A 23,281-nucleotide genomic window follows, 5' to 3' on the forward strand; every position below is an offset into this window, starting at 1 on the left:
AGAAATGACTGATTCCGAGTGGAGGAACGACAACGAATGTGTCAGACACTGCATAAATCAGTTTGCAGGCGAGAAGTGTTATCTGAATACATGCAATAATTAAAGTAACTAAATCGTGGGCAATCGCTTGTGCCTATTTACTGTGGACTCCTCTGAGGACGAACTCACTCTCTCCTCCCGCGGCACACCCCTGTCACCACTCGCAGCTTTCAGTGGGGCAGATAAGTGCGCCCCGTGTTTACCTTGGCGCACAGCCATGCGCATCAAATTTGGCAGGGTAGAAAAGGAGGACAGCGCTCCGATAAAGTGAAAAATAATGACCCCCCCCCCCCCCCCCCAACTGCACAGCACAATGGCCGAGCCGCCAACAGTGTCACTACGGCGCGCGTGCACGCCATTGCGAGCCTCATCAGGGTTAAAGAGGCACGCATGCATGGATCTAGCAGAGATTAGACTCGGCGTGGGTCAGAGCTGTCAGCAAACACACGGCGAGGCGTGACTTTGGTGCTGCTCAATCACACACGACATTCAGCGGTAGGAAGCTGTGAGTGAGAGAAAGAGGGAGAAATTAGCAGAATAAAGTGGGGTAGATGTGATCTCTCCTGTGTTCATTATTTTAAAAAATAATATATATCCCTGGTGACCCACTCTAACTTTTGGCAGTAAAGTACTCCCATCCAACCTGTTTCCTTCCTGATAAGGAGTGACACCTCCTTGTGTTTGGACCCCCCCCCCCCTCTCTCTCTCTTAAAGCAGACCATTCATACAAACTGAACACAGCCTGTGAAAAAAATACAAAGGGCGTACAAGGTAAAAGATCTCCATCTAGTGGTTACGCGACCAACCTGCAAGAAATGACTTGCAACCACAAAATGAACACAGTCCATGCACCACCAACTCATGAAAGAACAAAATAAGTCCACTTCAAGAAATACGTGACGCATGAGTTAGTCAGGAATGCACTTTATTTATTCCACACTTAGAAAAAGACATCAGAAGGCACTGGAGTGGTTTAGCACACAACCCTATATCATAGGTGTTACTGCAAGGACAAGTTAAGTTCAAAGGTCGGCTCACTCTCAACTTGTCTGCTGTACCTGTGACGGCAAAACTGAAATGGCTCGATAAATCTACTAAGAGTTATTTTAGTTGCATGTTCAAGTTTACTCACATTGTGACAAAGAAATGAACTAAAGTCATTTGTGTGTGTTTGATCTTCAGACGAGTGACAGTGATCCTGCGTTAACTCTTCTTATCCCAGAGGGCGACTGTCTAAAGAGCGACAACCTCTGAAGTCACTATCAAAGGTTACTCAAGCCTCAGCCTGACGTTCAGTACAAGCTATCTCGCAGTGTGCTAAAGTGCAGCTGTACAGTTCAAATGATCGCTCTATCCGTTAGGAAATCAGATTCTCCGCATGAAATTCAGGGTGGACGATGTAATGTGCTCGGCCATCTTGTAGTGTCCTTGCCCAGACGAGAAAGAGAGAGAACATGAGCAAGACCGGATGCCGAGCCAAGGACCTGCACTCAATGAAGCAAGGTGCAGAAACTCATAGCTGAAGATCTGGGGTCACTCAAGGTCGTGTTCAGATTGTCCACCAAAAAAAAAAAAAAAAAAAGACATCCATGACATACTGGAAAGACATTCGTAACATATCGGGAAAGGAGCTCGACCTGCTGAGCAACGTCCTCGTTCTGTCCTCTCAGCTTGGACCCTATGGGTGCTCAGGCATCCCTGGGTTAACTAAGGTTTGGCACTGGGTGGTTACACCTCAAGCTAGAGTGCTTGTACAAAAAAAAAAAGGGACAGCCACGGAGATAATGTGCAGGGAGAATGTGTTACTAGTACAATATCACATACAGGCAGTGTGTATTTGACTGGCATGGCAGTGGAGATGAGTTGCACTGTCGATATGAAGCAGCAGCAGCATTCCAGATCCAACTGAAAATGAGCTGGATGAGCACCAGTGGTCTCTCTTCCCTAACCTGATCACATCAAATATGGCGAAGGGGAAGGGAGACAATTATCCTGGCAAATTGATTTTACTTAGACAACGGCCCTTTGTCATTGCCTTTAAAAGCAAAACTGGTTCTTATGTGATTTTCTAAATGACAAAATGCTGCATTGTATGCACGTTGCAAATACGGCAGATGCTTGACAATAGCCAGATGTTCTCAGTGTGTTTATGTGCCGTTTCTATGGTGAGCAGCTTTCCCCTTTACAGTCTTCTATTTCATTCATAATCACTCCTATTTAACACAGTTTTTCATCTTTTACTTTAAAAAGGAAGTCATTAAAAGCATGTGATCTTTGCTATTAGAAATGATAAGGAAGCACAAAGTCTGTAGTCGCCATAACACCCAAAAGAAATGTGCAGTCCTTCAAAATGTTCTGTTTGAACCATTTTCTTCACAGCAAGAAAGGAGCAACTCCCAGGAAGGTTTTCAGCCTCGGTTCAAATCTACCAATCACAGCTGGCTAAGAGTTCTTCTTCCTAAAGGCAATCAACCACATTCTGACATTTGCATGTCTCTACAATTAGACTGGGCCATTGTGGCAGCTCGCCAGCCCAGTTTCCTGACTAGAACCCCCCTCCATGTAGAGCGAGAGGAGCGTAATGCTACATAGTACTGAATAAAATAACATTAAAAATAAAAATAATATTAGAAATAACATTATAATTGATTAAACTCTAAAGATAAAAACAGTACAATGCTGCATTCTGTGAAGGATAACAACACAACAGTTCATTTCAAAAATGTAAACAGTCTCATCCTTCCTCAATGTAAGTGTTCTCAACTTTACAGTTTATTCCACTTCGTCTGGATTCACTTGATCCACGCTGTGTCCAAATGCGCTCAGACAAATCTTCAGCGCGGGGCCACACGGCCGTCCTGATGGCCAATCACGTTCCTCAAACCTCCTGCGTGACTGCAGCTACACTTCCATCGCCTGGCGTTACCAAAGCAAACACGTGCCGGCTTCAATCTGCTCATCCTGGGGGCTGCAGAGCACGGCGTGTGTACCCCGAGAGAGCGTCCCAGTTTCTCCATAAGAAGGCCAGCAGGAGGATGAGGAGGAGGGTGGAGAGGGAGCGCGAGCGTGTTCTCATCAGGGGAACCACACAGTTGGCCACAGTTGAGACAAAGACCAGAAGGACAGCCATGAGGGCCAGCAGGACATTGATAAGTTTTCCCAGGAGGGTCCGAGCTGTGGCATTTTCCAGCCCCTCCAACTGGACGACCTGCTGTTGCTGCTGCTGGAGCTCCATCTTAGAGATCCTCGTCTGACACGCCTCCAACGCCTCCTGTAGAGGACAACCAGAGGGAGAAAAGTCAGCAAAGTTGCCATCTTCATACACACTTTCATGTCTGAAAGAAGGAAATCCACAACATACCACACAATGAAATGCATTATACTGAAATGGGTTTCTGCTATTTTTCCTCTTCTAAAAACATGACAAACACCTCTCACAATATGCAAACTGCAACTTCAATACTGAACATATAGTTAAACTACTACCTCTCTGACAGTGTCAACCAAAACTGAACATCATCTTTGTAAACATAAAATTTGGAACAGAGATGTTGTATTGGAGTTTTTGGGTATATATTTCTTAGACCTCTACCACACCCTGCTGCCAGGGAAACAAAATGCACCCAGGGGCAACTTCAGCTGTAAATTTGTGTTACACTCAAACAAAACACACAAACTGAAGCCCTCACAGACAACAGAAAAGGGCAGGAGTAATGTGAGACATGACCAAGGAAATCCTTATGTTTTGAACAAACAGAAGAGCTGATGGACAGACTGGTTCCTTGGACTCATCTTCCTTCTGTTTACAGAATCAACATGAACGATGAGATAATGCCTTTAAACAGTTGGAGGGTGTGTGCCCACCTCAGACTCTAACTTAAAACAGACACAGTGTCATGACGTCTAGTCTGACTAGGCCGTATCAGCTTACCACAGGAAGCCAGAGGGGCCACTTCCATTATTCTAACAGAGCTGTTAAAGGTCTGACAGTTCAGTGTGGAACTTTAAAATGCACCAAATTAAACAGAGAGGGCACAATAAAGTGCTGACAATAGAAAAAAAAAAAAAAAAAGTAAAGAGAAGGAGGTAACAACAATGTCAACAATATCTGTGGCACCTGAAAGTTGCTCGACGTCCTCCCGGACCAATATTTTTCATTTAGTTTTACAATCCATTTTCTATCACCCTGATTTTATGTATTGTAATCTTGATATTTTGGTCTACTTAGTTTACTTAAAATCCATTTTAAATGTATTTAGAGAACTAGAATCTTAAAACGTATTTTACGATTTTAAAGCCTTTTGAGGCAAATCTGTGATATTGGTCTAAATGAATAAAATTGGCTTGACTAGCCTTTCAACAGAATAGCAGAAATGCAGTCACTGGTGTGAATTTATCAGGGATTTCGCAATGGAAGTGAGGACCAGCAGTCAGTACTTTGCTTTATCCTCTAATAGTCTTTATCATCTACATCTGAGAATCAAAACAAAGGGAAATATTGTAGAGAGATTGGATTTTTGCGGCGGTGTGCTTGTGGACGTCAGCCTGACGGACAAACCTGGATGTCTCTGGCTCTCTCGTAGGACTGGTAGGCGATCTTCTCCTCCATGCTGGCCAGCTCCTGCTTGAGGTTGAGGATCTCATTCTGGTGAAGTTCTGTCAGGTCGTTCAGCTGTTCCTCCAGACGTTCACACCTGAACACACAAGTAAAGAAATCACACACACACACACACACACGTGAGTCTGTGGCACGATTACCTTAAACAAAGAAACAGATGCAGGAATTAACAGAAACAGACTGTGAAGACATCTGACCACATGGCACCTGACTGAACCGGCGACTTGCCCTGACAAGATTAGGATATGCTTACTTATCTGCTGATCCCACTGGCCAATCAGGGAGTGTCAGCAGTACCAGACCGGCCAATGGCATGTGCATGGCTGGAGGAGAGGGAACCATACTGCTGTTTATTTTGGCAGTTGGATGGACAACATAGGATAAGAATAGATATGTGACAGTTCCTGTGTATATAGTTAAGTGTTTACATCTTTCTTTTAACACAATAAAACAGATAAGTAAAATAAACAACGTGGTAAATAATGTGTGGTGATGATGTGATTTAAAAAGCTTTGCCTGTCAGGAAAAATCTTGAGAAATCATTTATCTAGAAACTGCGGAATATTTTCCATTATCAATTAGCTAGAAATAGGGAAAATCCTCTTTTTTTTCCCGTCTTAAAAACCCAAAGATTTTGACTGCTATTATAGAAGACTATGAATACCACTGGGATTACAAATTTGACAAGTTGAAACCAGTGAACCTTTTCCTTAATAATAATAATAATAATAATAATTGATGATTATTTCTATGTTGTTTCAGCTTGCCATTTATTAACAATGAAAATAATCCCTAACTGAAGCCCTCATTGAGACAGTCACATTTGAGGCGTTTTTTGGTGATGCTAAGGAGGGAATAAGTTCCCAAGGAGCTATTCAGAAATATGATTGGTTTATGAATGATTATTCCCCCGTGGACAGGCTGAAAAGAGCTCCTCGGTGGTCATTCTTCTCTTTTAGGCAATTATTTTGGTCTGAGAGGACAAACAGAGATAGCCCTGGACATGGACATTTTAGGAAGAAAAATGCTCATATTTCTCTCACTGCGTAAGCGGCTCATTATATCTCCCCTTAATCTTTGTGCCCTTTTGTCGGGAACATTGTGGAGAACTGCAAGTGTGTGCTTTCAGGCCTGAGTCTACATGCAGAGATGTGCCGAGGGCTGAAATAACACCCATGATCTTAATACTTAGATGACATTTGTCAACTGTACAGGTGTGTCTGTCACTTTTGCGGCGTTTCCAGTTTAAATGCCAACTGCTGTCTCACGACAACAAAACGTATTATCTTTTGAACGCAGCAGTGAGAAAAGGAAGACTGCAAAAAAAAATAATTAAAATGCCTGTGACAGTTGTAATATGCCCTTGAAAAAGAGCGTAAAAAAAACTTTACGTAAGCTGTACATGTTAATGTAGGCGAACTTCAGGTCAAGGGGTTTGTTTTCATCTACTGTGTGATTGCTTTGATCGCTTTAAAGCTCAGGCAGGGTGAGCGCTGCCCGCGATGATCCGTCACCAAATAGCAAAGCAATATGAATGATCAGTATGTGTTCAGAAGTCCAATTACAAATATAGTCCTTCTTCATAATGACACACGGGCCAAATTGATTTATTGTGTTCACTTGAAACACTTAAGGAATGTATAATGGACACTTCCAGATGTTTTCTTTTCTGTGTATACCTGAAACGTTCCTCCTGCAGTGCTTGCATAACAACTGTGTAGTCTCTTTGATAGTGGGTCCTCAAGCCGTCCAGGCTCTCCTCTAGCCTTGCCTGGCCCTCCCTTAAGTCCTGCACCTCCTGCAGCAGCATGTCCAGGCTGGAGCTCTGGCTCCTCTCCAGTGTGTTGCCCTTCGAACTGGGTGGACCTCCAGGGGCCCCTGTGGTACTGTTGGCCCCCGCTGAGCCCGATGTAGCACTAGAGCAGTCGTCCTCACTACCGTATTTGGGGCTGGACTGGAGGTGATGCCCAGCGCTGCCTAAAAAGCGTCCTCCAGCGCCTGTCACACCTTCTTCCGCTGAAGGGTCGTCCAGAGAGTCTTTGAGCGAGGGAATGTTGTCAGCGCTGCCGAATTTGTTGCGTATAAGGGAGGCAATCTCCCGGGGTTTGGAGACGACGGCGCCGGCAGCGGAGTGGGTGGCCTGTGAGAAGCTGGAGAGGCCTCCTTTGACACTGTCCACTACGCCTTCACTGAAACCTGTGACTTTGGCTCCAACATCTTTCAGGCCCTGCTGCATGTCCCGAAGAACGTCCTTGGGTTGGCGTGGGATACCGTTGTGCTCCACCTCCCGTAGCTTCCGGTGGTAGTGCTCCAGTTTCCTCTGCAGCTGCTGGATGGTCTGTGCCGACTTCTGGTTCTTTTTTTCAAAAACCTGACAGCGACAGAAGAGGGTTTTGTCAGTGAGTGTAATTCAAATTGCCTTGCCCGACCACTTAAATATATTTAGTAAGCTCCCTCCCTACCCCGAGGGACAAACAAACTCATCAAACAGGTTTAGTGGCAATGCACTAATTGTGACATCTTCACCTCTGAAAAACAAGGCAATTAGCCACCTGGATAACAATGTTAGGAAAATGTCAATATTAAAGGTTTCACAGAGCACAATCATTTACAATCCATTTTACCTGTTTGATGCGTGTGCTTTGCTGTTTGTCAGCATTGTTAGCAAGTTTGAGGTACTCCGCGACGTTGTCATCCCTGGCTGTCTGCTCGATCTTAATCTGCTCTGTGAGCTTGAGGATTTTCTGCTGCAGTTGGGCGATAGCCTGCTTAGTGCGCTGAGGGTCTGGGGTGCTGTCCTCACCCCCCGGGAACGAGCCGTCAGCCCCACATGAAACGGCCAGGGGTGTTTGGCCGAGCCCACTCACCTCCAGCCGGTCAATCTGAATCAAGAAGAAATGAAAAGAAGGAGGGGGGGGGGCAAAAAGGCATAGATGAGAAAAGTGTGAGCTGCTTTTGGTGAGTTCTCAGTCATTTTGCTGACACGGTAAAAAAGAGGCTTCTGCATTTCTGCGGCCTGTCGTCTGGAAAGAGTGTAAATTAAGTCAGTTGAAGCGGCCACTCATGGTCAGTTTCTCTGAAGAGGAAGATGAAAAGTATTCAATTTTCATTTGGTACTTTACAAAGAAATGAAAGTGAACTAAAAAAAAAAATAATTTGCAGCATTTGCAGCACCTCCATACAAAACTTAATTCCTTCAGGTAGGAATCCAAGGCTGTCTTGTAAATCTCTTTTTCATTGATTAAACAGGGAAAACCAGAAATCAGTCTGATCTCTGCGGGGGTTTTTTTTAGTGTTCATTGAGTGACCATATAGGACAAGACAGACAGGATATTATATTCTGGTTACAACAGATTCACAGATTAAAAATGTTTGTCTGTTTTGGTTTTCCAGACACTGACCTGATTTTGTCAATACGCCACAAAAGCATCTGCGTAAAAATCAGACACAACATCTAAATTGGGTCTTTTCTCCATTTTTCTAAAACTCGATAGACTCTACTTGAGACGATGATAAAGCTAACACCTGCATGTCCAGGCAGCCGATGTGATTCATTTCCTCTAACACCTCAGGGGAAGAACACACAGCACACGGCCGTGAACATTTTAGGGAGGGATTGTGATGAAAATATTATTGTCATCACTTCTCAAAATAAGAAGTTGAAGATGACAGCACACCATAAGGGGCTCAGAAGTCGAGGCAAAAAAACAAAAAAATCCCAGCTGATAGGGAGACTTAAAGGCACACTGGTTATTCATTCAAATTGGCGCTCACCATTCAAGAGCATTACTATTGCCACACCATAAGTGGTAAAGAACAAAACACCGGAGGCTCGCCTGCATTCTGAGCAACATGACTAATAAATGACCAACACCACAGTCAACATCACAAACTTCAACACATCCGGGACAAACTGAAAGCTCCTGATAAAACTTCTCTATATGCTACATGATTAAAAGTACAGAAAGACAAGCCCCAAAACAGCTCATCTTCTCCCTCAAAAGAGACCAAAGCGGGTGTAAAAAAAGCGGCGCTCTTACCTTTCCATTTGTCAAACGCAGAAATTGTTCCCAGTGCATTTTCCCAACTGTGATGGCGAGCTGTCTACTTTCATCTGTGCCCACAATTATATCCGTTTAACAGCTAAATTCCTTGAAGTTTGACAGCACACTCTTGTCGCTCGCTCTCACTCGCCCGGCTTGTTGTGAAAGTTGAAGCGCACCTGAAACTCTGTTCACTGGGCAGCACGGGGAGCTCCGCCCCTTACCCTCCCCTCCCCTCCCCTCCGAGCTGGAGGATGACATCATCCTGTCAGCTGCATGGCACGCACAGACGGCGTCTCATACCAAGTTCTGGTATGAGGCTCACTGACATACTAAATTCCCGGACAAATAAGAATATATGGATGGATAAAAAAAAAAAAAAAAAATCGCTGTCAGCAGAGTTCTTCAGTTACATAAGCAAAGGAGTTACAATAGTAATTTCTATCACCATTAAGTGAACTTCTTTAACAAAACGGACCCTTTTCTCAATAGCTTTTAATATACTTAACAGAGTACCTAAAGTAACTAAGTAGCCTCTATTTACTCACGTGCTGTACTTATGTCCTCGAGTATACCCAGTTCATGCTTCTTTCTCGTTCTCCTTCACTACAGTTCAGAGGGAAATTTATATTTATTTGACAACTACATCTCTGATTTTAAGTACAAAACATTTGATAATTTCATAAAAATATGCCCTGTTGTAGATTAAACCAAGCAGAAAAAAAAATAGGTTCAAATTAACAAATTTATAATAATTTAAATGCTACGTACTCATACATGTGTCAAACATTCACAGGGTAATTTTTGTAAATAATAAGTATTCTGATTTTTTTTTAAATATATTTTATGATACTGCTGGTAATATTGTGCACTTTTACTTAAGTAAAGTAAAACAAACCAAAAACTGGAATTATATAATGGAGAGGCTACAGGGCAGACTGGGAGTCTGCAATGTGAAACTTTGTCAGCTCCCAGTTTCTCTGTCTGCCTCTCTGCTAGCCAGAAGAGGAGAGAACTTGAGGGCAAGAAAAACCAGTCAAACATCCCTTTACAACACACACACACACACACACACACACACACACACACACACACACACACACACACACACACACACACACACACACACACACACACACACACACACACACACACACACACACACACACACACACAAGGGCACATTCCTCCCCAGACTGGTCAAAATTACTGGGAAGCAATTCATCTAAACCTCTTAGGTGGTTTTCTTTTAAAAATCAAGTGGTTTTGCAGCGTTAAATAGAAGGAGACACATTCATGGGTCCATTTACCCAACAAATGTTGTGTACTGTAAATCTAATCATGATAAGAGCCTCTTGACGGCCAGCCAAGGCGAATCAGAGAACTAGAATAGCCCGCTGGGCAAGTGCCGAGACCAGCGGTGACGTTTCAGAGCAGCACCTGGCCTGTTCTCGGCTAAAACCGAAACGGCATTAATAGCTTGGAATGAGGGCAAGGAAATGTGAATACAGTACTGTCCAGTTTTCTATATAGATTTTGCTGTCTCAGTTATCTCCATAATCAAATACTGTGCTGTATATGCCCTCTTACTGAAGATAAAGAGGGCAAAGGACAAGTCAGCTCAACTCTTTAAACTGGAATACCCAGCAATGCAGCATAGAGGTGTTAGACAGTGTGATAAGAAGGTATAGTGACCTGTACACACTGGCACCAAATTAACGCCCATTCATTGATCAAAAACATCGCTGTCAGCAGAGTTCTTCAGTTACATAAGCAAAGGAGGTACAAGCAGCTGGTCAGTCGAGTGGTTTTCACGCTCTCCTGATTTGTCACGGCACAGTTATGATCACAATTTTTTTTACTGGCTCATAATGCTGTTATGTTGCCACACATAGCAAAACAATGCTTCATCCTAGCTTCCTGATGAAGATGAAGAGTTACAGTTACCAGACAAAGCGGAGTTGTCTTTACGATCAGTGTCTAATCATGCATGTAATTAAAGATTGTGAGCCAAAGGATTAGGCTAATTTCCCAGGGTTAACATAACCAAACATGATGATGTGCTGAGCCACTGAAGCAAGAACCGACAGGCACTGCATCACTGGAGTCAGTGTAGCCTAATGAGGGAAGCTGAGTGTGTGTGTGTGTGCCTGATCCCACTCTGATTAGACTATATCAGTAAGACAGAAAAAGAAAGGGTCTACATGGACCTGTCCACTGCCCTCCGGCTCCTTGAACACACACACACACACACACACACTTAGAGAAGACTTTTTTTTATCACTCCATCAATCTCTCACTCTGGGTCCGCCAGCTGGTTTGTGTAACAACCTCTGATCCAAGTAAAGCTGGTTAGAGACGTGAAAGTGTAACCCAGACTTACCTTGGATCGACTAGAGGCCTGGGAAAAGCCTAGCTAAACGTAAACAGGCATACCTATGAAATACATCTCACACAAGCAGCCATTTAGAAAGCATTACCGATAACGCTGTTAGATATGCATCACACATAATTAGATACATGCAGCAAGAACATCTTGTGCTGGCCCGTCTCAGTCTCTCTCAACCACGCAGAGCGTACATGTGCCCCAATTTCCTCTCAGTTCAATGTAGGTCACAGAACATAAAATGGACTCGTGCTGTCAAAGATCCCTTCCTATTTTTGAGAATCCAAATAATGTTTTAGATCCCTTTCCTTTCAAACTGATCATTTCAGATATACAACCCCCCCGTTTTCTTCTCCTCTAAGTCCTGTTTATTGAGTTTGTTGTTTTGTCACATGACTCAGGTGAGTTCAGGTTCAGTTAATATGATGATGTTCTGATGGACAAAGAGTGGAAACAGCCACAGTCTAAGCCTCTTGTCACAGTGGAATTTTAACTCCCACTTCCACCCCTGACTGTAGCTTGTTGTATGTAAAGTTGTATGCCTTTTTAAACATGTTTCAGAATGAAACATAATTATCTCAACAGTTGTTATGTCTTAGTTATAGCTTATATGATACACTATTTAGCGTAAACATGGAAATCATAAACCACAGCATTCAGCTCTGCTGTGATTGTTTTGGATACAAAAATTTTGGTCTGAAACACCCGAGTTATCTTACCATTGCTATATGTTCTCTGATGTCAAGGTCAAGTTTTTGCAATTGGTATGTGTGAGTGCAAAAGTACAGTACCTTGGTTGTCGTTAAGCCTCGCATTCCTGCTTTGTGCCTGTGAGCAGCCTGTGATGTCAGCTTGTGTTTCTTGTGAAGCAGCGGACATTCCAAGATGCAAGAGTGATACTTTTAGGATATTTAAACTTCAGGTTTCTCTTTGAGAAATCTGCTCTGCTCCACACCTCTCCTGTTACAGCGTTATCTGAAGTATAGAAAAGTTGCAGTGCTGATATGTCAGGGCCTATCAGTGAGTTTTAACAGTTGTAGGCTGGGTTAGCCGACTCTCCAACTCCACTTATCTACAGAGTCCAATATCCATGAAAGATGGGAATTTGGATACACTGTGGACATGAGAAACAGGGTTTTCCGTAGAGCCTGACCAATACTGGATTTTTGGGATCCATGTCAATACTAGGAAGTAAACAAATTATGATATTGATATATGCTATTGACCAAAATGTGAACACACTTGTGACGAAGATATGTAAAAGACACAGGATATTTTATAGTATGACAATAAACTTAATAGTTCAAGTATGAAATACTCAACTGGAAATGCAGTAATTTTAAGTTACTATCAATAATTTTTAAAAACAACACAAATACAACAATTTCTAATTTAAGCATTTTTTTTCTGCACTATGGTCTGTAATTTTTTTTATTTTTTTATATCAGACAACATATAAGCTGATGTCGACATCGATCTGTGATTATCTAATATTGGCAGCTAAAATTGTCCAACAGATAGATCAGAATGGCTCTACTTTCTAGGCGTGCGATAGCACTGTGCACCTCCAAACAGTCATTTTGTATTTTACAGCCGTCTCCTCTCCATTTATACCACTTTTATCTATCTGACTTCTCTACTTCCTTCTATATCAAAAGCAATCATTGAACTTCACACTCCTGATTAGTTGATCTGATCTTTAACACTGTCATATAGGGATCTGGAAGTGAACATGGTAGCCTTGGCAACAAGATTATAGTATTGAGTGATCCTGAGGTCTTTTATTAAAACAGATTCAATGTATCAGTTTGTGCTTGACAGTGTGTAGTCGGGGTGGTAGAGTATGCATGACGTAGGCATGCAGTAAACTGCGTTTGGGTCCACAGAGGATGTAGCTGCACTTATTGTTCATTTATCATTATTTGGTTATTGAAAACATTTGTGCATGTGACAAAATTCCTGACATAACCCCAAACCTATTTTCTGCTACCGCTTGTCATTTTCTCATGGTTTCAGTTCCCACCCAGTGATGCCAAATTAAGTAGTGCTGAAATTGACACAAAAGACATGTTTTTAATGAAAATCCGCTTTCTGTTTTAATGGAATCCAATGTGGCAACAATGAACCCCATTCACCAGATATGGAAAATTACATAACTCCCTGTGATGCTGGACAAGGGGCAGTTTACTCAACACATGCACTCATGAATTAGCAAACAACACACACACACACACAGACAAGTTGCACTAACAACTGTGTACAACAGGAAGGCACTACACACATAGCCAGTCCTTGCAAGTGCATTCCCTTAAGGAAAACAAAGGGGGTGAGAAAAGCATGTTCACATGCAAAAGGAGGAAACATACATCAGCAACTGAGAGTGCAGTTCTGGTAGAAATAAGTGGGGGTGGGGGGGAGAACAGAGGCTTTTCAACCATCAAAACAAGACTCTTAAGATAAAATCCTTTAAGGCCAAAGATATTTTGTGGCTTTAAAGTTTCTGAAACCCATTTTATGGTTTCAACACTATTTAGTTACAAAACAGTTCTCCCAACATACATTTTAATAGATCAGCAGCTATATGAGCATTATATCACGCACTGGATTAAGGCCACACTCTTCAATATGCCATCCTTAAGAAAGGGAATAGAGCAAGTCAAATCCTTAAAACAGAAGCTCACATGAACACACACACTCTATATACAGGTGGAGACTCACGGTGGTGGGGGTAGGAAGAGGAGAGGTATCAGCAGTTATCAGGTTAAGGATGACCTCCATGGCGGGGAGATGAATGCCTGCAGCTTGGGCTGGAATTTCGTTTGGTCTGCCTATCTGTTTGTGTGTCTCTCGGGAGACAACCACAGCGAGGACCAAGGAGAGAAGCACGGCCCCGGCAGAGCCCTCATCACTCAGGACAATTGTCCCAAACAAAGTCCACTTGACTCAAAGTCCATTGGACAAAGACTCCACTTGACAACAAGGAAGCAGAGACTCTTAGGAATTACTGTTAGCCTGATTGAATATCCGGAATCCATGGAGCCCTCAGTCCCTGCAGCAACGAACCATGATTATTGATAGCTGTAGAGTCTACAGAGTGTTGCGTTGCTGGTTCACAGAGCAGGCGCTCCTCAAAGCCCATGACCACGCTTCAGTGCCAACGCACGCTTCGCAGAGTCAGAGAACGTATGGAACACACATGCATGCGCTTCGACAAACACGACACCGACAGCGCGCATCGGTGGAGGATGAGGGACTCCTCTGGAGTGGAGTGCCAATCTGACGCCGGTATGGGTGACAGATCAGAGGCAGTTAATCGTATGAAGACTCGGCAGGTTGGATGAAGGCAGGAGTAAAGGAAGAGTTTACTGTGTTCAAAGAGTCCATCAGGCATAAAATCCTCCGAGGGAGAAAAGCGAGGCAGGGACCCGAAGGACGGGTGTGAGGGGAGCGAGGGAGCAGACCGGAAAAAAAGAGCCCACCAGGAGCTGTCACTGAGACGGAGCAAGAGAGGGAGCAAAGGAGAGAGGGGTTGTGAGAAAGCTTCATGAAGGGAGGGGGGACTTTTCTTCTGTTGGAGTTTCTGGGCCAGTTCAGCTCCAGCACAGTGGTTAGCTCAGGCAGGCAGAAAGAAAGGGAGAAAAATCTTCCACTCCCTCCTTTCAATTATCACACAGTTTAATTGTCGTGGCCAATCAGTTTCCTGAGTGATCATGTTGAAGTGAATCACTTTCCAATGCCTGTGTGCACTTACAAACAGTGCTGAGCAATAACGCGTCCTGAACAAGCTAAACTGTGCTTCAATTCGAGTTTTTAAAATTTTGTTTTTGTTTTTGTTGTGCTTTATACATGTTGTGTAACATAAATACACAGATGCAAAAGAGTGGACAATTTTGGTTTGAGGTGAAGGGGGAAAATAGCAAGAAAAAAAACCCAGATTACACAGATTACACAGTCATATGATGATTACAAAGCTGCTATTCAAAAGTGTGCATGTGTGCACACATGACCCATGGCCTTTAACTGTGTCACTGCATTACCCTCTGACGAAACAACTCAACACTGCACACTTATAAAAGTCATGGCCATACTGTTAGAAATATTACCAAAGTTGTGTTTGTTGGTTAATTGTAATCGAAATGGTCCCACAAACAGCGTTTTATGAGCTTTAGCGCATTGTTTGTCGTGGTCAAATCCTGGTGTTTTTGAGACATCACTTCCAAAAACGCACAAACCAATTAGGGAGGAAAATAGCAGGTAGGGGGTATAAGGGTGGAGAGGGTAAGGCAGGACAAGGGCTACCACAGACTTCTGTGCAGAGGCCGACAGGAGGGAGGGGGAGAAGAGAACATGAATACAGGCTTTAATGAGAGAGCGGGAAGGGTTAGGTGGACCGGCAGAGAGAGAGAGAGAGTAGGACTTAGGGAAAAGGCTGCTTATATAAGAACAAACCCGACTTGCTCAGATGGAACTGTGACGCGTGGGTCTGACCCCAGTACTGAGTGAGAGGGACACATGGCAGAAAATGAGGTTTTAAGTCTAAGTCCAGTCCTTACATAGCAAAAGAAAGCCAGTTATTGCAAAGCTGCATATCAATAAGGCTGAATATAATGTCCATTCACTGGCAGCAGTTTCAATTCACACATTTATCGTTTTGACACATCCTTTGATTGCATTGCACCAGCTACTTGTAAATCCATCACTAAGTTTATGTGTAGAGTCCTTCCTAAATTCTAAGTTGCTGCTGCTACTACTACTACTATTACTACAACTACTTTACTAAATCATGTTATACCACTAAAGAAATATCTCAGCTGGGAATTTTTTAGAGCTACATCCTATTGAATATTAGCTAGCAAACAATATTAGCAAGCTGACGTTAGTGGTAGCTATGTTAGTTACCCTAGTTCAGGGGTCTCCAAACAACAGCTCGCCAGCCACTGGTGGAGTGTTGTAGGTTTGAGACCCGAGATAATCTATTTTACTCGTTGAACCTGGAAGTTAGATAGGGTACGTTTTGAGTATGAATTGACTAAATTTTAATTTATAGTAATGGGTGAATCTCCACTTGGTAAAAAAAAATCTATGTTTGAACTGTAGACTTGGTCTGACTTTAAGAACAGCTGAAACAACTGTCTGTAGTCTGCCCTTGCACCATAAGTACAGTAAATGCACAGCATATAGAAACAAATCTTTTTACAGGTGACTTAACTGTCAATCTTCAGTCACTTTAGGGAATCCCAGATCAAAACTTCTGACAAACTAACAGGTTCCTCTCAGACATGAATGAATTGTATACATTCTCCACCCGGCCCTCAGTGTCATTCAGCCTGAGGCCAAAGCTTCCTGTGGACGTTATGTGGCCCTCAGCCACTCCTGTCTGTCCAGGAATACCCAAGCTTTCAGGGTGACTCAACTTATGTACACATTCTCTGGTAGCATTAAAAACATACCTCAAATAGCAGAGTGGCTCCGCAAAGACAAAATCACAGAGGGGGGTATACTCATGTCCTGACAAGTGACTAATGCTTGAAAAGAAATAGAAAACAGGAGGGGGGGGGGGCAGTTTTACCTCATTAGTGCCGCATTAACTGGTCCAAATCAGGGGACAGAAAGAACATCTGTGACTTGCCTTGGTTGGTATTTATATGGGCAGAAACTAATGTTAGCTCCAAGCTAATTGAGAAGGCAACAGAAGGATGATGTAGTTCTACAATGTGTCTCAGAGTTTAAGAAATGAATAGAGTGGCCCAAAAGTACAAACTTCCATGAGGTTCATAGGCATATTTCATAAAATCTTAGATTAACTAAAATTTACAAGATTTATTTATGTTATTTATTTAATTAAGTAAATCAGGTTGTCACATAAAAAGCATTAACATACCCCTCTTAATGGCAACAAAAAAGTATTTGGATAAGTTCTGTCAAAATTAGGGGATAATGTGGTTAATGTGTTGAACTACTATAAACCTGTGCGAACATAAGGGTAATTAAATGTTTTTGGTAATGGTTAATTGAAAGCAAAGGGATACAAAGGACATAAGCGTTGTGTGTTTGACAAGAAAGCCTCTCTGTTCATCAGATCAGCAAGAAACTCAATCTTCCAACCTCCACAGTTGAATGTATTGTCAATACAATCATAAATAAAAGACTTTTGACTGGCAAGAGAAAGTGCAAAGGCAGACCTAGAAAGACCGGCATAAGTTTGGACCACATAATTGTCAATAAAATCAAGAGAAAAAGAAGAGACACAGCAGCAAGGATCACTTCATATAAACTCGGTTCACAGACCATTGGATCAGGAAGTATCAACATCCAGGGAGAGTGATAGAGCAGAAACTATCCATAAACTCAGAGAGACAGCTTGGATAAAATTTGGAAAAGCACATGCACTAAAAGACGACAGCTTTTGAAGATGTGTGTTATATTCAGATGGCCCCAAATTCAACCTGCATGAAGACGAATTCCAACCAAGCTGCACTAAAGGTACACTAAAGCACCCCAAAAAATAAATACATTAATGCTTTAAAGGCGTTTAAATGTACCTGTATATATATATATACAGTGCATCCGGAAAGTATTCACAATGCTTCACCTTTTACACATTTTGTTATGTTACAGCCTTATTCCAAAATGGATTAAATTCATTTTTTTCCTCAAAATTCTACACGCAATATCCCATAATGACAAAGTGAAAATAGTTTGTTTACAATTTTTGCAAATCTATTAAAAATAAAGAACGAAAATATAACACGTACATAAGTATTCACAGCCTTTGCTCAATACTTTGTTGAAGCACCTTTGACAGAAATTACAGCCTCAAGTCTTTTTGAGTATGATGCTATAAGCTTGGCACACCTATTCTTGGGCAGTTTCTCCCATTCTTCTTTGCAGGACCTCTCAAGCTCCATCAGGTTGGATGGGGAGCGTCGGTGCACAGCCATTTTCAGATCTCTCCAGAGATGTTCAATCGGGTTCAAGTCTGGGCTCTGCCTGGGCCTCTCAAAGACATTCACGGAGTTGTCCTGAAGCCATTCCTTTGTTATCTTGGCTGTGTGCTTCGGGTCGTTGTCCTGTTGGAAGATGAACCTTCGCCCCAGTCTGAGGTCCAGAGCGCTCTGGAGAAGGTTTTCATCAAGGATGTCTCTGTACATTGCTGCATTCATCCTGACTAGTCTCCCAGTTCCTGCCGCTGAAAAACATCCCCACAGTATGATGCTGCCACCACCATGCTTCACCGTAGAGATGGTATTGGCCAGGTGATGAGCGGTGCCTGGTTTCCTCCAAACATGACGCTTGGCATTCAGGCCAAAGAGCATCATCAGACCAGAGAATTTAGTTTCTCATGGTCTGACAGTCCTTCAGGTGCCTTTTGGTCAACTCCAGGTGGGCTGTCATGTGCCTTTTACTGAGGAGTGGCTTCCGTCTGGCCACTCTACTATACAGGCCTGCTTGGTGGAGTGCTGCAGAGATGGTTGTCCTTCTGGAAGGTTCTCCTCTCTTCACAGAGCAACGTTGGAGCTCTGTCAGAGTGATCATCGGGTTCTTGGTCACCTCCCTGACTAAGGCCCTTCTCCTCCAATCGCTCAGTTTGGCCGGGCGGCCGACTCTAGGAAGAGTCCTGGTGGTTCCAAACTTCTTCCATTTACGGATGATGGAGGCCACTGTGCTCATTGGGACCTTCAATGCTGCAGACATTTTTCTGTACCCTTCCCCAGATCTGTGCCTCGATACGATCCTGTCTCGGAGGTCTACAGACAATTCTTTGGACTTTATGGCTTGGTTTGTGCTCTGACATGCACTGTCAACTGTGGGACCTTATATATATGGTGTGTGTCTTTCCAAATCATGTCCAATCAACTGAATTTACCACAAGTGGACTCCAATCAAGTTGTAGAAACATCTCAGGGATGATCAGTGGAAACAGGATGCACCTGAGCTCAATTTTGAGTGTAATGGCAAAGGCTGTGAATACTTATGTACATGTGATTTTTTCATTTTTGATTTTTAATAGATTTGCAAAAATTTCTAAAAAATGTATTTCACGTTGTCATTATGGGGTATTGTGTGTAGAATTTTGAGGGGAAAAATGAATTTAATCAATTTTGGAATAAGGCTGTAATATAATAAAATGTGGAAAAGGTGAAGCGCTGTGAATACTTTCCGGATGCACTGTACTTTGGCCTCCATTCAGTATGTGTAGATCAATGAATATGCAAATAGACCCCACCTTTATCTCCACCCACCCTCTGACGCTAACCTGCAAAATGAGCTGACAGCTCAATCATATGGAATGTTCCACCTGGCAAGTTAACGGGGTTGGCTACTAATGAGATGCCTGTCTGAATTCATGTTTTTCAGACGGCCAAACTGTCACTGCCGTTTTGACAGAAATGCTCAGCCATAGCATTGATTAATTATTTCACTCATGTCCTCTAACATGTTAAAAACAAAAAAAGGGAATGTTGAAAAGGTTAAAGACTTTATTTTAACTGAAGGGGTTCTATAAAGACAAACTCAGCCAAAAAAAAATATTCAAGTGATAGAAGTGGATCTTTCAGCAAAATATGACCCAAAGCATATCAGACACATGTTGAAAGAATATTTTGTCCAGGAGAAAATCAAAGTAAAAAATGGTCTTTCCAGAGTTCTGACCTAAATCCCACAAACCACTGAAGGGATTCAGTTTTTAGAAAAAAAAAATGTCAGCTCATCGATGCTTTAGTGGATGAATAGAAAGCATTGCTGGCTTAAACACAGAGGAATCTTTCACCACAACTATTACAGAAATGGTTGACTTTGTGCCCAGATGTCAAGCAGTTCTGCAAGCTAAAAGGATGGCAAAATAAATAGTAGTTTTTGTCTTGTCTTTTTCTAGAATATTTTACTTATAAGTGTGCTCGTGTCTTTCTTTAAAATAAAAGCATCTCTTTTTCTAAATATTTTTTTATCACAGACAATGAAATTCATGAATTTTTAGCTGTGTCTTAAGTGTCCAAATACTTTTTGAGGCCACTGTACCATTCAGCCTGATGGGCCATGATAATCACATCAAATAAATGTAATTTTCAACTCAAGTATGACATCTCAGGCAGAGTTATTAATATGCAATAAACATATTGATTATATATCACGTTTCCATGTATCACTTCCCACTGAACAACACAATAAAGACACTAGAAGAGTTGTACAGTAAAGTTTCCATGCACAAGTTACCTTAGCACTTACACTACAACAAGCTGTTTGTGCTTGTATATGAAAATATTAAGAATATCTGTGCAAACATGGTCAATAAAAAAAAAACTCTGCTGAGATGCTACTGTGGCATCGTATTTAATAAGCTTGAGACAGATGTGCCTTGCAAACAAAACAATGACCCAATGTCATGAATACATCACATTACAATACATTCTTTCTCTCTCACACAATTGCACTTTACGCATGTGTTAAAGGGACAGGACCTGCTGAACTGGTGATGTATGTAGCCAATCCACAGCAGGCATGCAATAATCATGCAAAAAGTTACAGTGACAGCCTTAAAGTCTTATCATCATATCATTTTTAACTACTATATTTTAAGGCCAGATTAGCTCCACAATTACTGTCCCCCTTTTAAAGCTCTCTGTATTGTGCTTTTGTATCCAAAAAACCCAAACAAATAAAATAACCATAAGATGTTTTCCACCGAGGTATGTCTTCAAAAGACTTTTCTGGTGTGATAACAGGAATACTGTACGTTTTGAATGGACTGATAAGCTCAAACACACAGGCATAGAGAACAACTTGTGGGGAGATGTTTCCTCAGTCGGTGGACAAAGGCTTAATAATACATAATACTCATTGTCATTCTGAGGACAGAGCCTGGCGCTAAACTCCAGCCAGGCTGGTGGTACACAGCCAAGAGGTCCTGGAAGACTCCAGAAGAGACTGGGAAGAGGCTGGTTCTGATGTAACCAGACTGGGGTTGGAGAGAAGATGAATTGAGTGATAAACAGAGCACCATACAGCGAGTGAGAGTAAAACTGAAAACTATCAACTCGCTATTACAACTGGGACAACTGGTTAAAATGGTTTTGATTTTTCTTCCTTAAAGTTATGCATCTAATTGTAGAAAGTAAAAAAAATTGTTTTACTGTGCCAACACCACAGTCCCCTCTATGTGACTGTAAACTGTGACTGGTTGTACTGTGAAATGGTTTGGGGGTGTGCGAGGTTATGTAAAGGCAGAAGAGCGAGAGCTTTGTCTGCAGGGACTGATGGTAATTCAAGCCTAAAAGAGGAGACAACCATGACTTAGGGCATAGGCCTTTTTAAACAATACCTTCCCCGTAAAGAGAAGTTCCCCTTCCAACTCTGCCTGTCCAGTCCTCCCTGGTCTATGCTTCAGTGTTATCAATGGCCCTATTAGCAGTTACATAAACCACTGGGCATTGTATACACAGAAGCCATTATGACAGGCGAGGTCAGAGAGTGTGAAGCATCTTAATAGCCAACTCCATCACTGGCATCTACAAGATTGAGACAGGAAGGAAAACAATCAAATGACAACAACAACCCAAACAGCCAAGTGTTTTCATGCCCTGTATGGAAAAGATAATTGTGAACAGCATCACTCCAATGTCAGAAAAGTCATAATGTCTGTACCATAGTTTTAAGTGTTATATGAGGGTTTATCAAAATCCCAATAAACATTGTCTCACTTATCACGGGTGGTATATCGCTATATGGTCAGATTTATCCTGGTATCTGACTTGGAAATTGTTCTGCATAAATTTGATGTTGGAACTACTTGTTTCTAAAGAAATACTCAGTGGAACAATTATACAGCTGATCAGTGTTAACAGCAGGTTACAGGTCATGAAAATGCACAAATATACAATATAAGGTTTTTGCTGAGGTACAGTTTCATGTTTGAGAATTTAACAGTGAATCTTGCACATCTATCTTCTTATTAAAAGTGTACAGGGGAGGGGGACTGGAAAGCTACATATACAGGGCATGCTAATTAACCTGTAGTAGACCTGATAAATTGGCTTGGCTGTTATGTTGGCTAGTACGAGCTTATTATAGTATTATCTGTTATCTGTCTCTAAGTCATAAGTAATAAGAAATTGCAGCACAGAAATGCCAAACATTGGTATGGGTTTGGGTTTGAGGTCATTTAGAGGTCATTTGTGTCCCATTACACACCACAGTCATCATCTATGCATATATATTTATCCGATTTTTAAAAGCCTCAACCATTGCTATATTTAAAAAAAAACAAAAAAAACCCAGTATAGTCTATAACCTCCACCATGTTAATAGTACCTGTTTTTCCATTAAATGTATATGTTAATGTGCAGGTAATGCAGAATAACATGGGTGAGACAAACTGTGCTTGCACAGCAAAACAGTGCGAGTACGTGCAAGAACACGTGTGTACATGAAGGGAAACAGAGTGGGTATGCAGAGAGACACAATGTTGGCCTATTGGTGGTGGTGGGTTTTTGTTGGGGCTGCTTCTGTTTATATTCAGCCCATCCTGGTTATGCAACATGGAACCAGAAAGGGAATTGGCCCAAAATGCAGAGTTGGTCTGGGCTGGATGCTGCACAATACTCAGAGGTACCATGGGTCAGTATGGAAGCCCAAACACACTGCCAGCCTATTCATAAGCAGGAAGATGAAGAATGTAGAACAAACAGTCCCAGCTTTTTTGGCTCTGGAAGATTATTTAGACTGGCCTCTTCTCACTTTTCTCGCACACACCACACATTGTGACCCTGTGTTAACCTTACAACACACATTGCAACAAAATTATTGGATGGTCTGGACCCGGAGTACTGTTTCAGAATTGTTGCTGTGTGAATCAGGCCAATCGGAAGCAGTACATTTCATAACTGGAGGACACATAATGAGGAGTGTCATTTAGCTAATAGGACGTTCTCATCATTCTCAGACAGCTATTATCTAATCAAACTTTAAGAGGGTCTTCCATCATTGTTAGTTTTAAGATGATCTAATAAAGCAATGGTGGTTATCTCATCTCTCTCTGATGCCATTTTCCCAAACTATGAATGCAGTCATATTGTAATTTCTATCAAATTTGTGGAACTCAGGAAATGCACTATTTAAGTCATTAGGGTTGAAAGGTATAGCCTTTACACAGAACAGACATTTCACTTGCCACAGTAGGAAAAAAAATAGGTGTAATCA

General features: G+C 42.1%; 1 protein-coding gene across 7 annotated transcripts in view; it reads right to left on the bottom strand.

Annotated features, from left to right (window-relative positions):
- Positions 1 to 947: 947 nt before the first annotated feature.
- tmcc1a (transmembrane and coiled-coil domain family 1a) overlaps positions 948 to 23,281 on the bottom strand; it is a 44,892-nt gene continuing 22,558 nt past the window's right edge. For 5 of the 7 annotated variants that reach the window (XM_069723922.1, XM_069723897.1, XM_069723905.1 and 2 more), the window contains 4 exons: positions 7,282 to 7,539; positions 6,337 to 7,028; positions 4,598 to 4,733; positions 948 to 3,310 (listed from right to left, as the gene is read on the bottom strand). In XM_069723922.1, the coding sequence (XP_069580023.1) occupies positions 2,996 to 3,310; positions 4,598 to 4,733; positions 6,337 to 7,028; positions 7,282 to 7,539 (1,401 nt within the window). In that variant the 3' untranslated portion in view covers positions 948 to 2,995. Of the gene's footprint in view, positions 3,311 to 4,597; positions 4,734 to 4,910; positions 4,981 to 6,336; positions 7,029 to 7,281; positions 7,540 to 13,804; positions 14,525 to 23,281 lie in introns of those variants that run through there. The other 2 variants (XM_069723931.1, XM_069723924.1) reach the window with 2 other exon arrangements.

The sequence above is a fragment of the Brachyistius frenatus genome, unplaced genomic scaffold (genome assembly GCF_029030835.1).
Source record: "Brachyistius frenatus isolate BFR_SWC_R1_liver_20210118 unplaced genomic scaffold, ASM2903083v1 Contig_6, whole genome shotgun sequence".
NCBI lineage: Eukaryota > Metazoa > Chordata > Actinopteri > Embiotocidae > Brachyistius > Brachyistius frenatus.